Genomic DNA, 23,519 nt, shown 5'->3' with positions numbered 1-23,519 from the left:
AAATAGATCGTTGTTGTGTGGTTCAACAACCATAGGTCCAGAGATTGCTATAGCCGTTCTTAGTTTAATATTTTTTGGAATAAACTGTAAAAGGACGGATAAAAAACACTGTGCCAATTCCAAGGTAACACCTTTTATGCCTCTTCCAACTCGGAAAATGGCTGGCATGAGTTTTACTCCAAAAGAATACAATGTAAAAGCCCACTTTAAAACGCAAGAAAAAGCCGATACCTACTTGGATAATGTTTAGAGATACGAGGTCGCACAACAAAAAAAAAAGCAGCAACAACGGAACAGAATACATCACTCGGAGATATTGTGGTTATCGAAAATATTCAAGATATGTGCAATGAGTCGGTATCAGCATTAATTTTAAGAAGCACAAGTACATTGCACCACACCCTGCAGAAAATGGACGAAAAATGCAAAGACAGGACATTTAACGCTTTTGATATACCTATTATGCATATATTTGATGTCAGAAATGTGTTGTCTAACAACGATAAGAGCGACAAGACTGACGTGGATTATTTGCTCAAGAGAAACCTTGCTTCGTTCAGCCTCTGTATAGAGGCTGTAGAGGGCGACGGAGATTGCGCATTTAAGAGCATCATAAAGCAATTCCGAAAAACTCAAGAATGGAATAATAGAAATGAAGCACTTTTAGAACATCTAACAACATTAGGTTTAGGAAAAGGCATTGAAGAAGACGTGTACCAACTACGACAGCTTTTGGTTGACAATGTGCAATCGAACGAATATTATCAAATGATGTTGGGCGTATCAGCTGGAGAAAAAAACTTTGAGACAGAAAAGTTTAGAGACGAGGGCACCTTTTCTGGAGAAGTGGGAGACCTGGTAATTAAAGTATGTTCTGATATGTTATGTATATCAATACTTGTGGTCAGCAATATACCGGGATGTCCGTTCGTCCCATTCATCCCGGCCGATCAAATAATCCCTAGTACTTTGTACATTGCGTACAATGCAATGGGTCCAGGACATTACGACAGTACAGAACCGACATCACAAATTCAAGGTAAGGTTATTGTGCTATTGTTCTACTTTTAATTTTGCATTAACGAATTGTAGCAACTTACAACGTTGTTGCAGAGTGTATAACCTCGCCAATTCAAAATGGCAATATTAGGAGTTTCGCACTCCACCCTGGCTACCTCGGCAAAAAAGAGTTGAACGTTGTCGAGAACTCACGTTGGGCGGAGCATTTAAAGTGACTTGATTATGAAAAGAAATGTGCGCGATAACTTCGGGCTATTTCTGGTCCATCTTATATATTTTTCAAGCAGTTCGTTGAACAGATGGGAAAAATATCAAGTGCCAAGTGAATGTTACTCTTTGTCTGGCCCTTATTGCCTCGTTTCCGTGCTACTAACCCAAAACCCTCTAGGCTACTGCCATTTTGTTATAGGTGCATTGAATGCAATTTCATGATAGATCTTTATTGCAACTTACGCCACACATTCCCGGTGACCGCCATTTTGGAATAAGGTGTATTCCGCCGCCGGTAATGGACTACTTCGACGATATGGCGGCCATTTTGGGGGAAATATGCAAAGTTTTACAGTATTGGCGTCGATTGACATTCAATTCGGAAAAAGAAATGTTTTTAAGAGATGAGTTAACGTGAAAGAAATACCAAAACTCTATAACTCTATTGACCATCTTTAACCGCAAGGCATTATGTGGGGTCCAGGGGGCAAAGCAAAACAAAAATGTTGGATCATAGAAAGAGTTTCCTGTAATTATTAATTCTTTCACATCCATTTTGTTACTTCGTCTCTCACTAAATCGTCTTGTGGTGAATTGAATGTTAATTGACGTATTGCTGTAAAACATTGCATTTACATTTGCCCCCTGCCAAAATGGCCGCCGTATCTTCGAAGTAGTCCATTATTTCGCGTTCGGAAAATCATTGTTGAATATGAGTTGAAGAACAATTCATAATATATATAAATCATTAGGTTGCGTTCATAGTGTATGGCAGAGGGGGGGCAGGTGAAATTAGGGGGGCATCGTAAAAATTTTCACCAGTAAAATGGGGGAGGGGGTTACGAAAGTTTTATCAAAGAATTGGGGGGGATGCAAATTTTTTACAAGAATCTACTAGAGATTGCCCGGAGGATAGCTATTTATGGGGGGGGGGGGGGGGGGGGGGGGGGATTCATGGGGGGTGTTATGAATTTTTTGTTAGTTAAAACTATAGGAAACTGAAAAGAATCAATTTTGTAATTATCTCTACAGATGTTAACGGGAAAGAAGGGGCTCGGAGAGGGTGTTCTTGTGGTAAGAACAAATCCAGAAATACTATTTCCATTTGTTTGATGGCCGAAGGAAGTCGTATCCTTGTGTGCAAAAGGGTGTTGCGTGTGATCGCCAATGTCGTTGCGGAGAATTTTGCAACAATATGAGCACTATAACAAATGGAATGAATGACGAACAGTTTGGCAAGGCTAACAGGTGCAGGTGTGAAGAAGAGAAGGTAAAACTAGATCCCAATTACAAAGCATGCAGTGATGGTGAAAGAAGGTCAAAATGTCCTTGTTTAGACGTAAAACAACCATGCAATGAAAAATGCTCATGCAAAAATTGCGAAAATATGTATGGCGTCAATAGCCGGCGATTAAGTCCGTTAAGTCCAGCTCGTAAACGAAAACGCTCAAGCGCTTCAACTTTCAAAAAGAAAAGGGGAGCTGAGTACTTGATCAGTTTGAATGCAGTACCGTCAAGTAAAGTTTGGACGACGTTTGAAACATGTTTACTAATGATGATGATGATGGTAATGAAATCCACAGACCTAGATACGGAAATGGATGGAAGTACCATTACGCTTATTTACAATTATGTTGTAAATTCGAAGTTTTGCGAAGAACAAAAATTTCCAGTTAGAATGAAAACAGTAACACAACTGGATGACAAGCGTAAAATCTTTTTGGCAAAATCAAATGAATGAACTCAGCAATGAACTAAGAAAGCCCCAAGAATAATTGGGACATCAACTATAAGGAATGTGCCCAATGTGCACGGTAAAAGAACATGTTAAACATCTTTATTTGTACTACATTTCTTGTTCTAGTTTTTCTTACAATAAAATCGTGATTTCATTAAATACTGATGATTTTTTTTTAGCTTTTTAGCGCTCCATTAAGCAAGGCATTTAAAACTGATACAAACATGAGCGCACAATTAGACTGTCAATGTCCTATTTCGATTCAGTATGTGGTTTAGTGATTTAATTAGTCATTTTCATGTAATTTTCACCTGATATGGTTAATGGAATAAAAGTTTTATAAGTTAATGTTAAGTATCACGATTAGTCTTACACTACACTAGGTACGGTAGTTTTGTTTTTTTTTTTTAGTTTCTTTTTTATAGTTTGTTCTTGAATATGAGTGTTCAACTTTCTACTAGGGAAACTCTAATCAAAGTGACTCATTAATGGCTACTACTATTAATGATGCCAAGATTTCATCATTCCCTAAAAAATATAAACAATAAATTATGGAGCACGAGGGGAAAAGGCAGGGTCGTAGCAAGGTCAAAATAATGAGGCAAGGGAATAGGGAAGGGGGAGGGGGGCCCTCTTGAGCTCTCAAGCCATGCCCATAGATATTGAAAGCACCACAGTTGAAAAAATATTGCTACGGCCCAGAAATAAAGAAAACAGAGCTAATCACAAGAGTATGCGAAACATAACTCATAAAAACAGGGAATCACAAAAGAACAAAGGGAAAAACATAAAAATTGATAATAGGGAACGCTTGTCACAGAAAATCGGGAATACGAGGGATCACAGGTGATGACAAGGGAACACAGGGGAACGATGGGGAACACAGGGGAACATAAGGGAATACAGGAGATCACAGGGGAACACAGGGGAACCCATTGGAACGCAGGAGAACACAGGAGAACACATTAAGGAAAATAGGGGAACACTAGGGAACACAGGAGAACACATTAAGAGAAAATAGGGGAACACTAGGGATCACAGGGGATCACATTGGAATACATGGGAGCACAGGGGAATACAGGGGAACACAGGGGATCACATGAAAAAACAGGGGAATACAGGGGAGCACATGGGAATACAGGGGAATACAGGGGAACACAGGGGAATACAGGTGATCACAGGGGAACACAGGGGACACCAGGGAATGCAGGGGAATACAGGGGAACACTAGGGAACGCAGGGAAATACAGGTGAACGCAGGGAAATACAGGGGATCACAGGGGAACACAGAGGAATACAGGGGATCACAGGGGAACACAGGGGAATACAGGGGAACACAGGGGAACACTGGGGAACACAGGGGAACACCGGGGAGTGCAGGGAATACAGGGGAATACAGGGGAACACTAGGGAACGCAGGGGAATACAGGTGAACGCAGGGGAACGCAGGGAAATACAGGGGAACACAAGGGAACACAGAGGAATACAGGGGATCACAGGGGAACACAGGGGAAAACAGGGGAACACAGGGGAACACAGGGGAACACAGGGGAACACAGGGGAACACCGGGGAGTGCAGGGAATACAGGGGAACGCAGTGGATCACAGGGAAAAACAGGGGAACGCAGGGGAACACAGGGGAACGCAGGGGAATACAGGGGATCACAGGGGAACATAGTCGAATACAGGGGATCACAGGGGAACGCAGTGGATCACAGGGGAACGCAGGGAATACAGGAGATCACAGGGGAACATAGTCGAATACAGGGGAAAGCAGGGGAACACAGGGGAACGCAGTGGATCACAGGGGAATGCAGGGGAATACAGGTGAACGCAGGGGAAAACTGGGGAACACAGGGGATCACATGGGAATACAGGGGAATACAGGTGAACGCAGGAGATCACAGGGGAACGCAGGGGAACACAGGGGAACACTGGGGAATGCAGGGGAACGCAGGAGATCACAGGGGAACGCAGGGGAACACGGGAACTCCGGGGAGTGCAGGGAATACAGGGGAACGCAGTGGATCACAGGGGAAAACTGGGGAACACAGGGGAATACAGGGGAACACAGGGGAATACAGGTGAACGCAGGAGATCACAGGGGAACACAGGGGAACGCAGGGGAATGCAGGGGAACGCAGGAGATCACAGGGGAACGCAGGGGAACACGGGAACTCCGGGGAGTGCAGGGAATACAGGGGAACGCAGTGGATCACAGGGGAAAACTGGGGAACACAGGGGAATACAGGGGAACACAGGGGAATACAGGGGAACGCAGGAGATCACAGGGGAACGCAGGGGAACGCAGGGGAACGCAGGGGAATGCAGGGGAACACAGGGGATCGCAGTGGATCACAGGGGAACGCAGGGGAAGACAAGGGGAACACAGGGGAACACAGGGGAACACAGGGAATCACATGGGAATACAGGGTAACACATGGGAATACAGGGGAATACAGGGAAACACATGGGAATACAGGGGAACACAGGGGAACATATGGGAATACAGGGGAACACAAGGGAAAATAGGGGAACATACGGGAAAACAGGGGATCACAGGGGAATACAGGGAAACACATGGGAATACAGGGGAACACAGGGGAACGCAGGGGAACATATGGGAATACAGGGGAACACAAGGGGGAAAAGGGGAACATACGGGAAAACAGGGGATCACAGGGGATCACAGGGGAAGACAGGGGAACCCATTGGAATACAGGGGAACACAGGGGAATACAGGGGAACACTAGGGAACACAGGGGAACACATGGGAATACAGGTGAAAACAGGGGAACACATGGGAATACAGGTGAAAACAGGGGAACACAGGGGAACACAGGGGAACACAGGGGATTACTGGAGAACATAGGGAAACACAGGGGATCACAGACGAATTCAGGGAATCTTTGAAATAGTGGTGTATAAAGCCAGGACAACTCATGTAGTCTTACACGAAGTACTGACCTCGATTTTGGTGCTCTGGGAATTCTATTGTTTGCTAATGACCATAACACCAAATTCTTTCGCACCATGCACGGTATCGCTTGGTCGCTTTCCGATTTACTCCCGAAGTATGGTTTTATATACTTAAACTCAAAAGTCTGGCTCGCTTCTTTCTTGAAGTTTTTATTTGAGGCATGTTCGCCGATTCTATTCACTCACACTGACGGCAAAGTACATCATGACAAACGTCCCACGTTTGAATAAAAAAAACTGTTTATTACCAAACTTCGGGAGTAAATCGGAAAGCAGCCAAGCGAGATCAGACCGTGCATGGTACGAAAGAATTTGATGTTGTGATCATTAGCAAACAATAGAATTCCCAGAGCATCAAATCGTTGGGAAACGATCAATGTTTTCTGTATTTCTCGTTCGCTTTAGATCGCTTTAAATGAGTTCAATAGTCTTGCAAATTTGTGTAATATTAGTTTAAGTTCAAATTTGTATCCTGACGTAATTTTGAGAGAAATGATCAGCGAATTTTAGAATAATGGAAGATCTAGTAAGATTGACTAGAAAACTGCGATGAAAAGTGCGCATCAAATGTTTACCCCGTCTTCTGCAATATACGTTTTCACAAAATCGCATAAGTCGATTACCTTCAAAATGTTCCTTTTAAAACTAGATACAGAGTAAAACTAAATGAGCAATGACTTTTGTGAATATATAGCTCTGAAATATTAATTTCGGCCGTATGAAATCCATTGTTTAGTTTTGAAGTAGATTATGCACTATACTTAAATAATCTCAAATATCTCATAATTAGCTAGCTAGATTTTTTCAAAAATCCCTACAAATGGAGGCATCTAGTATATAATGATGTGGTACGAAGCATTTTAGTGTTGAACGCTCTGCAAGGCTAAAATTATTTTCTAAACGAAAACAAATATTTCATGATAATCACGTGTTATGACGTCCGATCTCACTAAAAATTGCATCAAACATTAATTCAATTTTTATGTGACTTATGTGCAAAAAAGATTTGCAATCGGATAAAACACGTTTATGCGCCAGCGTTCCAAAAGTGGAAGGTAGCGGTCAAGCGTGAGGGGGTCCAGCCATCTTAAATGTACGTCTTGTGTCTTGATTCTTAGCTCAATTCAATAAACTTGTTAGAAAAAACGTTCATTTGCGTAATGAGTCGTCACTATAGTAAACGCCCGTGCCCTTGTCATGCCTCGCTGAATTCCTATGTGTTGTCTAATTAAGCGCTAACTATCTCCTATTTAATCCCAACTATTTCACGGGTATATTATTTGCACTCTACTCTTAAGCTATGGCTAGTTTTTCTCTTACTACCTACAGGGCTGTCAACTCTCCCGGATAAACCGGGAGTCTCCAGATTTTGGGCCGTATCTCCCGGTCTCCAGATTAGAGTCTCAAATCTCCCGGATAATCCCCGAAGCTGACCATTTTTTCTTGTGAGACCCGAGTTTCACAACCATAAAATTCCAATTATCTTACGTTGTTTGTGTTATTTTACATCGCTAACAAAATCAAAACGTTCCTCATGGCTGTCCTTGCAAGCAGGCCATTGTAATGTAAGCGATAATCTGATTGGTCAGAAATAAACCAATCACATCAAATGTTAAAAACCGAAAGGCGTCTTTTCGCGCGCTTTTTGACGCGCTGTGACGTCATGTCCCTTCCCTATCAATTCTCCAGATTTGAATATCTCGGGGGTTGACAGCCCTGTACCTATAGCTTTGCAAAGATTGGGAAGGATGGTCCCTAGGGTATGAACACCTACTACAGAATTTTTGTATGCCATCTTATCAGAAAAAGGCTGAAAGTAAAATGCTTTCTTGCGTACTTCAGGTGCTTATTACGTTTCTAGTTTTCTTTTTCAGATCTTTGATACCTCGGTGAAAAGTTTTAGAAGTATTTTCCTTACACAAAATAAAATCTGAACCAACTTCTATGTCACTTAATCTTAACATTCTGTACTCACTTGCCCTCAACCCAAAAGGATTTCCATTATAATAATATAATGTATCTAATAAATACTTAGCTGAATTCATTCCCAGATGGCCTTCATTCCACATCTTGTTTTTCTCCTCGTTAGAGATCACGTCTTTGGCTTCTTTCTTGTTCACTATTCCTGTCCTGTGGGTATCTTTCATTTCTGCATCTAATATCCTTTGCAAACCCGTGTAACTTGAAACAGAAAAAAGCGGAATTTCAAGAACAATGGGCCTTATTCACGCGGCAGCCATGTTGGATTGAACCGTAGATTCCACCACGCGTAGCCTCAATTTCAAGCGCTTAAGAATCAATTTATGCTGGTGAAACAAAGGTTTTTACTCTCATGAGAATAAACATGGCCGCCGTGTGATAAAGGTACACAACGGTACGGAAATATATATTGATTTTCCCTACTTACTTCAAATTGGTTTTATCCAATTCTAAATATCGTTTCAGTCCTGCTACAATTTGGTATAATGTAGGGCCGGGATAGCGATTCCCATCTTTGTCTGAAACTTCTTGGACAAATTTCCCAACCCAGAAATCCAGTGACTGAGGTTTCATGAAAGCAAATTCTTTCGCAAGACTTTCGATGCCTTCCATATTTGAATACAAGCTTGAAGCCTCCCCCAGCGGACATTTGTTCACTCTTGCGCTTTTCCAGTCTTCAAACAGCTTTACGGCGCACTTATTCTTATACAGTAGCAAAAAAAATTTTTTTGAAAAAAGAATAACAACAAAAAAACATATTAAACCGAAACGAAAGAGGAAAATGAATTATTACAACCTACAAAAGTGCGAATTTATACGAAGTTATCCGGACGGGCTACCTGTGCACTGCGAACCCGGTCAGAGCCTGGAATCTGCACGTGGGAATTTGAAATTTTTTCTTAATTTGGATCAGTGCCCCCCCAGCTCCTAGGTCCTCGCTACGCCCCTGTTCTTATACCTGATGGATATTGGAATTGCATCTTTCAGGATGTTGCTTTCCTTCTTTTAACTTCGAGCTTTTCTAAAACGCCTAGCTGGCTGGAAATCATCATCCTCATTCGGCTCCATGTTTGAAATCGACAAACTAAGCTTGATCACATGCATATCTTATAAACAAAAAATACATCCCCAGAGACCAAAAATATACAAAATTTTATGATTAATCACTCTTTGTGAAAAATCCTTTATTCCGGCGTAGAAAGCCTGAAAAGCTCTTTGGCGCGTCATTACGTAATCAGCTCCATTCGCACATTCTTCCTTTCTTCTACTTTTTTTGAGAATAGTGGCTATAAACAAGTACGTGCACGAAGGTTTTTTGAATATATTTACATATACACAACCTTTCAAATGCGACTTAGACTATTAATTGTATTCCTCTAATTTTACCGAGGTTTTCTGAAAACTAAAGTCGAAAGTCAAACATGTCGAAAACATAAATATTTCAAACTTCACCCCCAAACTCTTCCCTGCTGAATTCAAATCCCTTCCCGGCTTTAAGTTTCAAAGCTTCCAAGATATGTCGTTTAATTACTTATAATTCTAAGATTCCTCCCGAATAATTAATGAATTTTTGAAGTCATTAAAAGGCTACGCCTCGGATTGGAGCAAATTCCTTCAAGACTTTCTCCTGGCCCCGAGGTGGTCGTTTACGGGAGAGTCGACTGTATTGACGTTTTATTCTTATTTATCATAGGTCATTGTAGCTAATTTGTAGCTTATTCTTCGTTTTAGTAACTACGTGGTATCCTTCGCTATCCAACGGTGTCCATGGCGCCATCAGTACTCATAGGGCCCAGTTGTAAGAAGCATGGATAGTGCTATCCGGCGGATAAATCCTTATTCAGTGGATAAGTCGATGCTGTTATCCAATAAATTTATCCACTGGATAAGATTTATCCTTTGGATATATACCCGGAGTAGTCAATCGATAAAAATCGATAGAAATCAGCTGATTTGTATCGATTTTTATGGGAAATCGTTTAAAATCGATAAAAAAAATTGGTGTGAGTTCGATTTTTATCGATTTAATCGATCTTTATCGATCAAGATTTGACAGCTTTAATTCGATCCAATAATGAGTACAATCATAAAATCAGCTTTATTTCACGGAAAGTATTCGAAAATATCGATGATAGTGCAATAGATTTTATAACTATTAATTCACAAGTAATTATATGTAGATCAGGCAGCTAATTATCCAAGTACTTTTGTCTGTTCACTGATCACTATAACAAACTCCTAGTTTGTGTCAAGCTATGGTTACGAAAGAGTAATTGCCGGTGGTGTAAATCCGTAGCCACACGACCCTCATCGATAGAAATTGTTCAAGAACATAAATCGAAAAAAATCGATATGTATATAATCAATCAATCGATAAAAATCGATAAAAAAAAATTAGTGTGAGTTCGATTTTTAACGATTGATAGATACAATCGATATCAATCAAATCAGCGGTATCGATTGTTATCGATTTATCGATCGGCAAAATCGATATCGATTTTTATCGATTGACTACTCCGGGATTTATATAAGCGCTATCCATGCTTCGTACAACCGGGCCCTACACAGGGCTCCCTGTTGTTCGGAAGTTACTAAAACGAGGAACGAACTGGAACGACCTGAAACCATGTTGAAATCACCTAAAACCAGCCAAAAAATCGAATCTCCATCGAGTTTGTCGTCCAGTTGGTGGACATATTTTATTGGCTTTTATCGATCGACGAGTGTTTATTTTCGTTGGAAGGTATGTACTTCATGGTAGAATGCCATATAGTCGCCCATACGTATAGTCTCCCATAGAAGTATTCCATACTTACACCTCTCCTCTCCCTTGCTATGATTACCTGTTTTAGTAACTACCTCTGATGGATACTGACAGATACTGATGAATGTCATGGATAGCAATGGATACTGATGGATACCTATAGGTAGACATGGATACTGATGGATACCTATGGATACTGATGCATAGACAGGGAAAGACATCTATGTATACTAATGTAAACCGTTGACAACAATGGATACTGATATACATGATCTAAAGAAGATGGTGATTATATGGCATGTTAATATGAAGTACATACCGCAGAGATAAAGTATGGCGGCGAGCCCGGAGTGGGGAAGTCAGTATTTTCGCCATTTACAACTAAAAGATTTAGATGATTATCTATGTGATCTTCCTGTTACTACATTAGATAGACTCTATAACCATCCAGCTACTTGTATGACGGTTTTTAGGTAAGGAATGAACAAATTGCTATCGCGCTACCGGTCTTAAAATATTGAAGGTCGGCACGTCGCAATTCATGACTCTGTCATACCTCCTTGCTGACTTAACATTACTAGTTAATGACTATAAACTGTGCTCCGATAGAATGTGCAGTAGCATGCACTAGTGTCAGCATTATATTCGTTAGTATACGATGTCGAGTACAGTTCGGAACTGTCTTGAAAACAAAAGGTTTCAAAATTTGACGAGCATTTAGGCATGTCCAATTTGAGAACTTTCAAAACATCACGAGTATCTATAAATTCAGAATTGTACGAAAACATTTTTTATTTATAATACACTCAACAAAAATGAGCAATTTATAGGATTCTACAGAATACAATTTGGGATTTAATATTTGTTCTCCCCTTGTCCATTCAGAATCGAGTAATTTCCTTGAGTGTATTATTATTATAAACACATTTAGTACTCATGAAAATATTATTTTTCATTATATAATTACCAATGAAATATCTATTTTTCTCTATTTCGAAAAATTGATATCTTCACACGTGAAAATAACATGTTATTTTCGCCACTGCGATGGCTATTCAAAAATACACGGAAAGAATTGCCCGAAGAAGCCAAAACATACTTCATTGATAATTATATAATAAACAGAATATTACATGGCCGCTTGGAGATCCGAATTTTATCTTCTTGTGTTGAAAATCTCTCACTCGTTCACTACTCTCACTTGTGAGAGATCTTTTCAACACTCGAAGATAAAATTCGTATCTCCACGCGCCCATGTAATATCCTCTATTTATTACATGGCAAGGTAATTTCATGCGCTATGATTGGTCAATTTGCAGTCCATAACTTACGGTACTGACCGAAAAAATGAAATGGTTCACTGCATGTACTTACTTATGATCTTTTAAAACATTAAGATCTTTGTTATAAAAAATATTTAAGGATGAAAATCGCAGAATAACCTTAATAAATTATTAAAGACAACTGAAAGCTACTGGCATTTAATGTAAAACTTATTATACGAGCGATAACTCTTTCGATCAAGGCTTTACACGGCACTAGTTGAGCGATTTTGTACGACTAGAAAAAATTTCAGTAAGCTTACAACGTCAAGTTTGAACTTATCTGAATCGATCGGGTGAAGAAGCCTGTAGTTTCTTTCGTTTACATTTTAAGCAGTTTTCTAGGCTCATCCGCTTGAAGTATTCCCATATTTCAGTAATATTTCATCCACACTTGAATTTGAATGCATTTGTGGACAGGAGAGTTGGCAGTACCTTTTTAAATTGACTCGAAAGTGTGCCGTCTCCATGACTTCAGCCATTGTGCATATGGCTGCCTGCTTCAAACAATCAAAATGCTAAAAATCGACAAAAATCTATCCATGCTCAGCGAGCCGTAATTTTCCAAAGCTTCTCATTCATTTCTGGAGAGATTTTGATTTTTTTTCCCAATAAAAAGGCATGAAAACAAACGGAAGGCTGTAGCATTTTGAAGAAATTTGAAGTATGACTGTTTTCTTCTCCATCTCATGTTGAGTTCTTGAGGTCTTCTTTTGGTGCCTTTTTTGCTTTGCATTTACATGTTATGCGCTTGGGCCATAAGGCAGTGAAAAAAACCCTGTCCATAACTTACGGTATGGACCTCACACTCGGTTAATAAGAGCTATATCTTATGTGGCTAGATATACATACCCTGCTATACTAACCAGTTGTATGAAGCATGGATAGGACTATCCGGCAGATAAATCCTTATCTAGTGGATAAGTCGATGCTGATATCCAATGAATTTATCCACTGGATAGGATTTATCCATTGGATAGCGTTATCCAGGCTTTGTACAACCAGGCCCATATATATAGGAGCACTGTACCATGTATAGCATAACATGTATAGCAATAGAATATAGAATCCTAGTTAAGATCCCCTTAGTGAAGTTTAAAGCCCTTTGTGGAACTGCTCCATTGTATTTTATGCGACCTGCTCAAGCCATCAGCACATACAAACAGGTCTAAACTTTAATGGACAATGGCTCTCAGCCAACCAATCTTGAGGAATTAACAATTTGTGGTAAAATAAAAAATTGACAGGAAAATGACAGTATGAAAAAACCATTCCCTTTTTATTTAAAACTCATTTTACTTCCAAATATAATCCCCCCCCCAACCCATGCATGTTTATAACTAGGATTTTATAACCTTTGAAGCGTTCGAGATATAGGTTCATTAAGTTTTGTGTTTTTAATTTTAGGGAACTTCCTGAATTAGCAAGACACTATGTATTGAGAACCCTTTTTACTGATCAGCCTATACCAGAAAGTCTTTTTACTACATGGATAAAAAAAGACTACTACAAGTAAGAAAGATTGTCTGTAGTGCTGTTTTTAGTGTGCTTAGAAATTCCTCAATCTATTTATTTATTGGAATTGTTTATGGCTGTCTTTAAAAAACACTAATTTATTTTCATCAGTGAATGGGAGAGGAGATATTGAGGTTAGCCCTATTGTGAATATCTCCTAGGATCGAATTAGAATTTAATACAAGGCCGGATCCAGGGTTTTTTTGAAGGGGGGGGTCTCAGGGGTAAATTTTGTGGGCAAAGGAATCCCAGTCGCATTTTTACTACAAGAAGTCCATTTGACCTCAGGAATGACAGGGGGGTCACGACCCCCCCCGACCCTCCCCCTGGATCCGCCCTTGTAATAGTTGGTTTTTGTGGAGGGAGGAAAGCCAGAGAACCCGGAAATCCCTTTATGAGAGCACATTGCACATGCGCACACTTTCAGTTGTGTCATTCCTATCTATTATTGTAATTTGCACTTTATAAAAGAAATAAAAAACTTGCTTGCTGTGCTGTGTGCAGTCATAAAGCACTTGGGGATTGGCGGAACACTAGAGAAGTGTCCAGAAGCACTCCGCTACGTGTGGTCCTTCTCTTAACACTTCTCTTGTATTCTGCCAACCCCCTGCTTTATGACAGCACACAGCATGCGCACGTTTTCTATTTCTTCAATAATGATAATAAATGACGCTTGCCATTTCAGATTTTGTTTACATTTAGCATTATGTTGCTAGGGACACTTCTTTAGTTTTTCTATGAAAAAAAACGCCTTAATTTATAGCAAATCAACTAAGTGATAAATATTACTTTAACATGTAATGCCTCAAAAAGAAAAGCAAAAGATGGCCTTGATAACTGAGTAAGCAATGGAGTGGCAAAAATGGGTGTGTGAAATAGTCCATGTGTGAAGAGACTAGTTATAGCTATAAACGGTTTGAATAACGATGCAAATGTGTCATCTTCCACTCACTCACTCAGATCAATACAGACAGACAGACATTCTTTATTTGATCAAGGAGATTGAAAGTGTGGTAGCAAATACCGAAATGTGAACTTAATGTACTAATAAAAGTAATTACAAATTATGATATGAAAGAGATAGAGAGATAATAGATGAAAATATAATACAGTTTATATTATATAGATATCGATGAATTACCAGGTTTTCTTTAGTGTCGAAAACTTGATATCTTTCACCAGTGGAAGATACCATATCTTTCACACGTGAAGATATCACTGTTGACATAGTAACATATTTTAATAAAGAATTTTTGAGCTTTTGTTTTATTTAAGTTTCATCATATCTATATAATAAACAGAACATTACATGGCCGCTTGGAGATACAAATTTTATCTTCTCGTGTTCAATTTAGATATCTCACTCATGAGATATCAATTGAACACTCGAAGATAAAATTCGTATCTCCGCATGCCCATTTAATATCCTCTATATCATTATAAAAACTAAATAGAGGATATTACATGGGCGCGCGGAGATACAAAATTTATCTTCGAGTGTTGAAAAGATCTCTCACGAGTGAGCTATGCTCACTCGTGAGAGATTTTCAACACGAGAAGATAAAATTCGTATCTCCAAGCGGCCATGTAATATTCTGTTTATTATATAATTATCAATGAAGTATGTTTTTGCTTTTTCAGGCAATTCTTTCCGTGTATTTTTGAATAGCCATCGCAATGGTGTTATTTTCACACGTGAAAATAACATGTTATTTTCACGTGTGAAGATATCAATTTTTCGAAATAGAGAAAAACAGATATTTCATTGGTAATTATATAATAAATGGAAATATTATATAGTTTATAAATGTATCATATTGCCCCTGAAAGAGAAGGAAGCTGTCTTTTTGAAATGGAAAAACAATGGAACACATTATTGGTATAATTATGTTATGTTTGTAATTAAATGCAAACTGGGGCTACATGGTAAGTCAAATGCATAGTATCCAAAGTAGTTATTGTAGTCCTTTCTTCACAGTCATCATGTTGGGTCTGTCAAGAAACTTAAGGCACTGAGAATATGGAAAGAGACCACAGCAGGTGGACCAAATAGATGTGAAATGAATTCCACATTTCAATACAACCTTAAAATGGCTATCTGTGGAGGGTAAGAATTTCTATTTTACCCAATCAGTATAAAAAGATATAACTAGCTAAAAACTAGTGTGAGCTGCGTCGGTGTTTCTAATGAAACAGTTATGATGAAAAGGGAAATTATACACCGTGAAAAGATGAAAAAACTTACTGATGTTTCGGACGCTCGTCCTTCGTCGGAGTAAAAGAGGTTTTACTCCGACGAAGGACTTGCATCCGAAATGTCAGTAAGTTTTTTCATCTTTTCACGGTGTATAATTTACCTTTTTATCATTACCCAATCAGTATAGGTAATTGCATGGGGCAGAGTAAAATGTATGATTAATTTCAAAAGTGTTTTCAAAGTTTTAAAATTGCCTGAATCGCTAAGCAGCAAGGGCAATTTCAAAACTTTGAAAACACAAGTGACATTAATCCTTACTCTTTACAAGGAACCATACGATTACATGTTTGTCATTTACAGGGCAAAATGAAGTTCAGGAACTGAAATCGATCTTCAAGAAACCAATATAATGCCCATACGCTGTCAATCATCCTGAACTATGAAATCAAATGTAGTTATGGTTCAAAATAAGTTTATTCAGCAGAGTTCAAACCCAATTCTTCAATATAATGTGCTTTCTTCTTTCAAACTTTGCACAATAATACTTCAAGATTTTCTCCTGTATGAAAGATATCATCAATCCCTTTAACTATAATCATTTGTCGAGTTTCACTTGGATCCCACTCATTATGAAATGTTAACTCTTCAAAGGAGGTGCTTCAAATAAAATAACAGCTACATAAAAGATCCAGTCAAAACCCTACCAACAATTCTTAATCTGAATCCAAATCCAGTAGTGGCTCCACTACTCAAATTTGGAATGTATTGTTTTTATTCTACGATTTGATTGGTTTTCACTTTCTAACTGGCCCTGGTAATAGTACAGGTAGTTGTACTGTAAAAACTTTCAATTATCAGACTTACCTTATATAATCTTACAAATTGTATGGAAGGTCAGTTTTTCATTTATGTGTTTTTAAATGCGTGAAAAGATTAGCTGACAGTTAATGTCTTATTATCATATATACTGTATGTGATTTGTAACTTAAAAAACAGATAATCTTAGTTACAGAACTAAATCCAACATGTAGCCAAAAATAAGCGGTCAGGTTTTAGATCTTGTTTCAAATCAATCACATTCCGGTGTGCCGAACTTTAATTTCTTAATACGTCACAACATTAGCATATGGCATGGAAAAACCTTCATAACTTCAAGAAGCAGCACTCAAACTATGTAATTTTTTTGGGTTATTCAACATCTTACCCCATGTAGAATCAATACTGAGAATATTGTCAGAAGGGTGATAGGCACTTTAAAAGTCTTGTGTAAAAGTGGATAATCTAACAAATGCATCAGCAAACTTGTATGTAGACTATTCTCCCAAAAGAGAAATGAAAACAATGAAATATAAACATATGAACTCACCTCGTGCTCCAAAAGTCAAGAAAGACAAATCTGCTGACTCATCAAAACAACTGGCTCAATGAATGCACAGGAAGCCCAATATTAGTTACGATAAAAGTTTGGGCTCCTGCCGTGCTAACAAGATAGCTGTCGGGCTGCCATTGTCAGCTAAGATTCTTTCAAAAGATTTCTGGCAATAAATACTGTGAAAAAGATTGATATTTAGATGAAATAAGGGAAACAAAGGTAGGCCATAGATAGGGCCATAGGTAGGGCCATGGCCTAGGTCCAGGTTTTCGGTACACCCACCACATTTTGTTTTCATTAGACATATAATAATATCTAGGTATTGTGAGTGCAATTCAGAACCAATTCCACTTAGTACATACGTACAGTAAAAGCATTAAAATGACTTTATTCCTGATTGGTCCATGACTGAAGGGCAACTTTGATAAACTATAAGCATACCCTATTCTGATTGGTAAATAACAATCATTTGTACTCTTCTTAACCAATCAGAATTGGGAAATTTTGTTGAGTGTACTATAAAAATATTAATGATATTCATAGTACACTCAACAAAATTACTTGACTCTGATTGGTCGAGAGGAGTACAATTATAGCGTTAATTGTACTCCGTAGGAGTACCGAATTAAGTCGCTATGGCAACACGGCCAAAACAATGTCAAAACAAATATTTTCTATCATTTTGTACTTAAAAAGCATGAATAAAATTTTAAAGCCGTAAGAACTAATCTTTTTTATGCATTTCAGTTGCACGGACTGGAAATCGGCCGCCAAATAGACAAAGATGAACAGCGTCGCTTCGCATTTTTTACTGAAATTTTGTTGAGTGAACTATAAACAAAAAATCGCACGATCTTCTCGTACAATTTGGAATTAATAGACACTCGTAATGTTTTGAAAGTTCTTTAATTGTACTCGCCTAAAGGCTCGTGCAATTACAAGAACTTTCAAAACATTACTCATGTCTATTAATTTCCAAATTGTACTCGAGATTGTGCGATTTCCTATACAAATACATGATAGAAATAGAATAAGTGGAGTCTAAAATGTGTTTTTTCTATTATTCTACAGGGGAAGACCATGGATTGATTCCGCAACAACTCTTGAACCTGACAAGAGGAATAGAGAACCAGATTTTCTAGATAAATATGCTACTGAAAGATGGGAGGTAAATATCAAAACTTATATATTGAATGCCTTTTCAAATATACTTAGTATGAGTTGAAATAATCCTTTCAAGGATCCATGGCATGGGATCTCAGATTGGATTCCTGGCCTTGACTTGAGTATTTAATCAAGAATTGCACAGCAATAACCCACTCTCCTCTCACCTGGGATCTCAGGTTAGATTCCTGGACTTGACTTCACATGTAAAAATTTAGTGAATCAAGGGTGGCATAGCATTAGCCCACTTTTCTCTTGCTTCTTGGGGCTCAGGTTTGATTCTTAGAATTGACATCGGATCACATTCACAAAATCAAATTTCTTGTAACTCTCCTGACTAGAGAGTTTTTCTCTACCATAGGCCTTCCAGAATTGAGGAAGGAACTATAGCTGAGTGAAAATATTCACCTAATTAAGAAATGATCCCCATCGCAATAAGATTATGCTAATATTAGTACTATTACTGAGTTTTAGCATGTTTGGATAAATACCTACTGAGTAGCAAGCTTTTAAAAGTCACAAGAATAAAAAATTCCATAGAATGTATTGGGTTACATACATTCGTTTTTCTCCTATTTTTACAATTTGTTTTAAGCCTGCTAATCAGTCCCAAACATTCTAAGTCTCGATAAACAATAATTTGAATGTGAATGATCTATTGCCTGATGGGGTTTGTTTGATTTTTAGATTAATGTCTACACCAACCTTGTTCCCAATCTCTTCCTCAATTCTGGAAAGGCTAATTAATTGGTTTGTCCAGTTTTCCTTGAAAAATTCATGACAAAATAACGTTTTAGTATTACTTCTGCTCTGGCAAACTTTAATAACGTCATAATCACTGATCAGTGAATATTGTATCACTACGATAATCACTAGTCGCCACTGAGTGAAACTCTATATTGATTTCAAGCTTAAAATTATACTAAAATAATCAAAGCTTACAGCATTCCCAACTTTTTAAAATATTTGTTTAGACAGTGCTGTACTTTATGACTGGTTCTTATGATAACAGCGAAACAGGTGTAAGTCAAGATGTCATTAGGATTCTCGTACTTAGTGGTCTCATGAAATGGTAAGTATCATGTTTGGAATGGGTGCCTTGTGTAGCTGGACACATCAAATTATTGATCATATCTCGTGCAGTAGATATTGGCTTATAATATCAAAAGTAAAATAAGAAAGTGTTAGTAGTTTAGTGGTGAACAGAGTACAATCATTTACTGTAACAGTAAACACACAACAGTTCTTTGGAGTTTGAAGTTTTGTGAGTCATTCGCAATGTTTCTTTTACTTTAATCGCCTTCCCATTTCTATGAACACACTTCTTTAAGATATTTTCTAGGCTGCATTTTAGCAGTCTTTTTATCCTGCCGATCGTATTTCCTGAGTAGCCGAAATACAAGTAACCTGAGTATTAAACCATACAGTGTGCGACAAACGCAGACTGCAGACTGACCAGAAAAAATTACGAAATTACATACGTTTTGAAAATGTAAACTAAATGATAAATCCAAATAATTCTAAGACAAGAAATAGTTTAAATTTTTAAATAATATTTGAAGAGTATACATTTCAACTCGCCAAAAGTAAAACAAAGTTCATTTTTACCATGCTTTAAACCACTTGATTTCTAAAGGTTGAGCGCTTGGGGATCTTGTATTGTTGAACTTCATTGGTGAAGATCAATACTAAAAATAATAAAATAATAATAATATTATGCAAGCTTTAAAACTTGGGAAAAAATATCGATCATGTGTAGTCTTTTTTTTCACAGTGATTTGTTGCGGTATTATACTGAACCTGCAATGGTGACAGCTGACATTTTATACTAATGCGCCCCCTCTCCTGCAACTGCAAATCGGGGGCCAATCAGGAAAGGTTGTGTTTGTTTACTTTTAGTGCCTGAAGACATACAGCGATAGAAGTTGAATGGAAGATGCATAAACCACCATGATTATTTAGACTGAAATTATTCCATAAAAAAAACACATTCCAGATATTATATTCTCGAACAGCTCAGATTTCCAGCCGTCAAGGTTTCATGCGCCCACGATAATCTCCCTCTGACTACTTGGTTTATGGGCTGTAAAGCATGTCTGTGATGTATATAGTTTTAAAATCACCATGAGATCCAGCTTATGTTGGTTTTATGGAGATCTTTCAAATATGCAGCAATTTGACCTTAAAGTTCACCAATACAAGATCTGCAAGCGCTCACCCTTTAGAAATCAAGACTTAGGTTTTGATATGAAACAAATGTGTCGTAGTAGATAATTTTATCACCGTAAATATGAAAGATAATAGACTGACGTTTCAAACGTTAGTCCTTCGTCAGAGTCAATGAGAGAAAGAGAATGATGGAGGTGTTTTTTTTTTTTTTTTTTTTTTTTTGACATCTAATTTTTTATTTATTTATTTTTTACAATATTTTTTACAACATTTATAATTCTTACTTGACAACAATACAAAAAAATTTTTTTTCTTTACAGAGGGTCGTCTAATTTACAATGCTACTAATTTTTTAATTTATTTATTTGAACTATATTTTAGATATCACTATTTCATCCGTTCGATATTCCAATCAACTTACAAAATCACCCTAATCTTTTCATATTATTTTAAATGCACTAACAATTTCGACCTTTTTTTAGCTACTTCACATTCTAACTTTTCATAATATCTTAAACTTGTTTGAAAATCATTTAACACTGGAATTTTTTGCTTGCTTCTACACTGATACACAACATATTTCCACAAAACAAACAAATAATTGACCAAAACATCTTCACTATTTCCTAATAGAATATTTTCAAAATTTAAGACAGGAAGTACTATTGAAGCCCCTTTTAGCCATTCACAACACTTGAAATAAAAATTTCTAGTTTCAACACACTCTACATAAAAGTGAGACATTGTTTCATTTTCTTCTAAACAAAAACTACATTTTGGAGAATGGACTAGTTTGAAAACATACAATTTCTGATTCAGATATAAACAATTATTTAAAATTTTATACTGAAAAGCCCTTAATTTTGTATCTATAGTACTTTCGTAAATCCTTGAATAGACCGATGACCAATCAATACCTTCAATTTTCAACTTTTTTCCTATACATTTTTGGGCAGTTGGTTTAAAATCCTTCCATTTGATCAACATCCAATAAATCATTTTTGTGTTTATCTTTTCCACCGGATACCTCTCATATCCCTTACCGATGTAGGTAACTTTCTGCATTGTTTTTAATCTGTCTCTACCCAAACTAATTTGCTGTCTTAGTTTTATTTTCCATTCTTTTGGAATCGCATTTAAAATGGCTCTCCATAATAGATAATCCACGTCACTCCACCCTTGTTCTTTAGCTTCTTTCCATGTCGGTTCCTTTCCTATCCATACCTGATGCACTGACTTCACACCTTTCATTGCTAGTCTTTTTATAGATATATTTTCAGCATTTACCTTTATCAGTCTATTGAACCAGATTGGTTGTCTTAGAATGTCGTCTTGATTTGTTAAATTAATTTTACTAACTTCTGACCATGCATGAATTATTTCTTTATAAAATTTTGGAATGTATTTTATTTGGGCTAATAAGGCAGCCTGATCTAAATTTTCCTCAAGATATTGTAATCCTCCTATCTGCTCAAAGATTTTCTCACATACTGACCTCCAGTAGACATCTTTTTCACTATTTCTAATCTTTAAAGCCCACCTTATGCGGTTTGCTCCTATCATCGAGTCTAAATCGGGAAGGCGTATTCCCCCTTGATCAAAATCATTTATCAATGTTGTATATTTAATTTTGGGTTTTTTACCGTTCCAGATAAAATTTGCGATTTCATCTTTCACATGTTTTACATAGTGTAGAGGTGCACTTAACACAGAAAGGACATAACACAGTTTACTGATGGCTAAGCTCCTAACAATTACCGCCTTACCATATACAGTTAAATTTCTTTGTCTCCACATATTTAGTGTAGCTTTAAATTTTTCAAAAACTCTATCAAAGTTATTTACTTCCATCCATTCCTGGTTGTGAGAAAAATATACGCCCAAGATTTTTATACCTTCATTATGTAAGTTTACCTTCTTTTCTATTGTAGAGGGCAGCAAATCAATATCTTTCACTTGACCAATCCATCCTACTTCTGATTTTTCTAGATTTAATTCCAAAGAAGAAAATTTTCCAAAATGTTTTAATATTTCCAGGGTATTTTTTAGCGATGGAATATCCTTTAATGTAAAGGATGCATCGTCTGCAAACAAAGCCAATTTTATCTCTTCCAGTGAATTCCTCTGTAACTTAACTCCATGTATATCACAATTACTTCGAACTAGCTCTGCCATTACTTCTATCACCAAAATAAACAAGTAAGGTGAAATAGGGTCACCTTGCTTCGTACCTCTCTCTAATACAAAGAAATCTGTAACATTTCCATTATTTTGAATACAGCTTTTGATATCCGCCAACAAAACTCTAATCCACTGTATGAAATTTTCACCAAAACCGAAATGTTTTAGAGTTGCAAAAATGAAATTATGCTCTACTGAGTCGAAAGCTTTCTGAAAATCTGCAGCGAAAAGTACATAAGAGGCATCATTTTCTACAGCAAATTCAAACAAATCAGCAATATACCTCAAAGGCTCTTCAATATTTCGCCCTTTTACAAAGGCGGCTTGGTTCGGATGAATTAATTTTGGTAGTAATTTCATCATTCTTTCACTGAGTGCTTTACTACATACCTTTACGTCAACGTTTATGAGACTAATTGGACGCCAGTTTTCTATAAATCTAACATCTTTGTCAGGTTTTTCTAATAGCGTTACAATTACTTGTCTTTGAGTTGTAGTTAAGAAACCTTTTTCAAAACTATAATTAAAAGAATTTACCATTTCCTGGCCCAGTTCTTTCCAAAAGCATATATAAAATTCTTTTGGTAGTCCATCATTGCCAGGAGTTTTATTGTTTGCCATTTTTTTCAAACTTTCATAACATTCTCCTGTTGTTAGATAACCTTCTACTTTTTTTCTATCTTCCTCATTTAATGTCTTTGTTGTTTTAACACTATCTATAAAATCAAAACATTCTTTCTCAGTAAACCTGTTTTTCCTTTCGTAAATTTTTTGATAAAAAACTTTTAGTTTTTCTAGTATAATCTTTTCACTAGATACTTCTTCTCCATCATCTATTATTTTACGTATATGTGTCTTCGATTTCCTATGCTTTTCTAAGTTCAGAAAAAATTTGTTACTCTTTTCAC

The 23,519-nt window shown here is 37.3% G+C and overlaps 2 protein-coding genes and 1 long non-coding RNA gene across 3 annotated transcripts in view; 1 reads left to right on the top strand and 2 right to left on the bottom strand.

The window, feature by feature from the left end:
- Window positions 1-7,785: 7,785 nt before the first annotated feature.
- LOC148908390 (zinc finger MYM-type protein 3-like) lies at window positions 7,786-8,539 on the bottom strand. Its single transcript, XM_089035852.1, has 2 exons — window positions 8,355-8,539; window positions 7,786-8,128 (listed from the first exon to the last, which is right to left on the bottom strand). Exons 1-2 carry the CDS (start codon window positions 8,537-8,539, stop codon window positions 7,786-7,788), a joined length of 528 nt encoding a protein of 175 aa, XP_088891978.1.
- A 2,459-nt stretch (window positions 8,540-10,998) lies between these two features.
- The window catches only part of LOC116300693 (general transcription factor IIH subunit 4), a 45,173-nt gene continuing 32,652 nt past the window's right edge, over window positions 10,999-23,519 (top strand). Inside the window, exons 1-5 of the mRNA XM_089035003.1 lie at window positions 10,999-11,164; window positions 13,421-13,525; window positions 15,507-15,635; window positions 18,169-18,265; window positions 19,236-19,333. Coding sequence (XP_088891129.1) covers window positions 11,025-11,164; window positions 13,421-13,525; window positions 15,507-15,635; window positions 18,169-18,265; window positions 19,236-19,333 — 569 coding nt within the window. The 5' untranslated portion in view covers window positions 10,999-11,024. The remainder of the gene's footprint in view (window positions 11,165-13,420; window positions 13,526-15,506; window positions 15,636-18,168; window positions 18,266-19,235; window positions 19,334-23,519) is intronic.
- On the bottom strand, window positions 15,573-20,132 carry LOC148908389 (uncharacterized). The gene is made up of 4 exons (XR_016120685.1): window positions 19,870-20,132; window positions 18,967-19,026; window positions 17,092-17,273; window positions 15,573-15,626 (listed from the first exon to the last, which is right to left on the bottom strand). It is a non-coding gene; the product is annotated as an uncharacterized LOC148908389 (long non-coding RNA).

This window comes from Actinia tenebrosa, unplaced genomic scaffold, assembly GCF_029948245.1.
Source record: "Actinia tenebrosa isolate PJP-AT-01 unplaced genomic scaffold, QUT_ActTen_1.0 PGA_scaffold3__52_contigs__length_22856419, whole genome shotgun sequence".
Lineage (NCBI taxonomy): Eukaryota > Metazoa > Cnidaria > Anthozoa > Actiniaria > Actiniidae > Actinia > Actinia tenebrosa.
The sequence above is the reverse complement of the archived record's forward strand: the minus strand, read 5'-3'. Positions and strand labels throughout refer to the sequence as shown.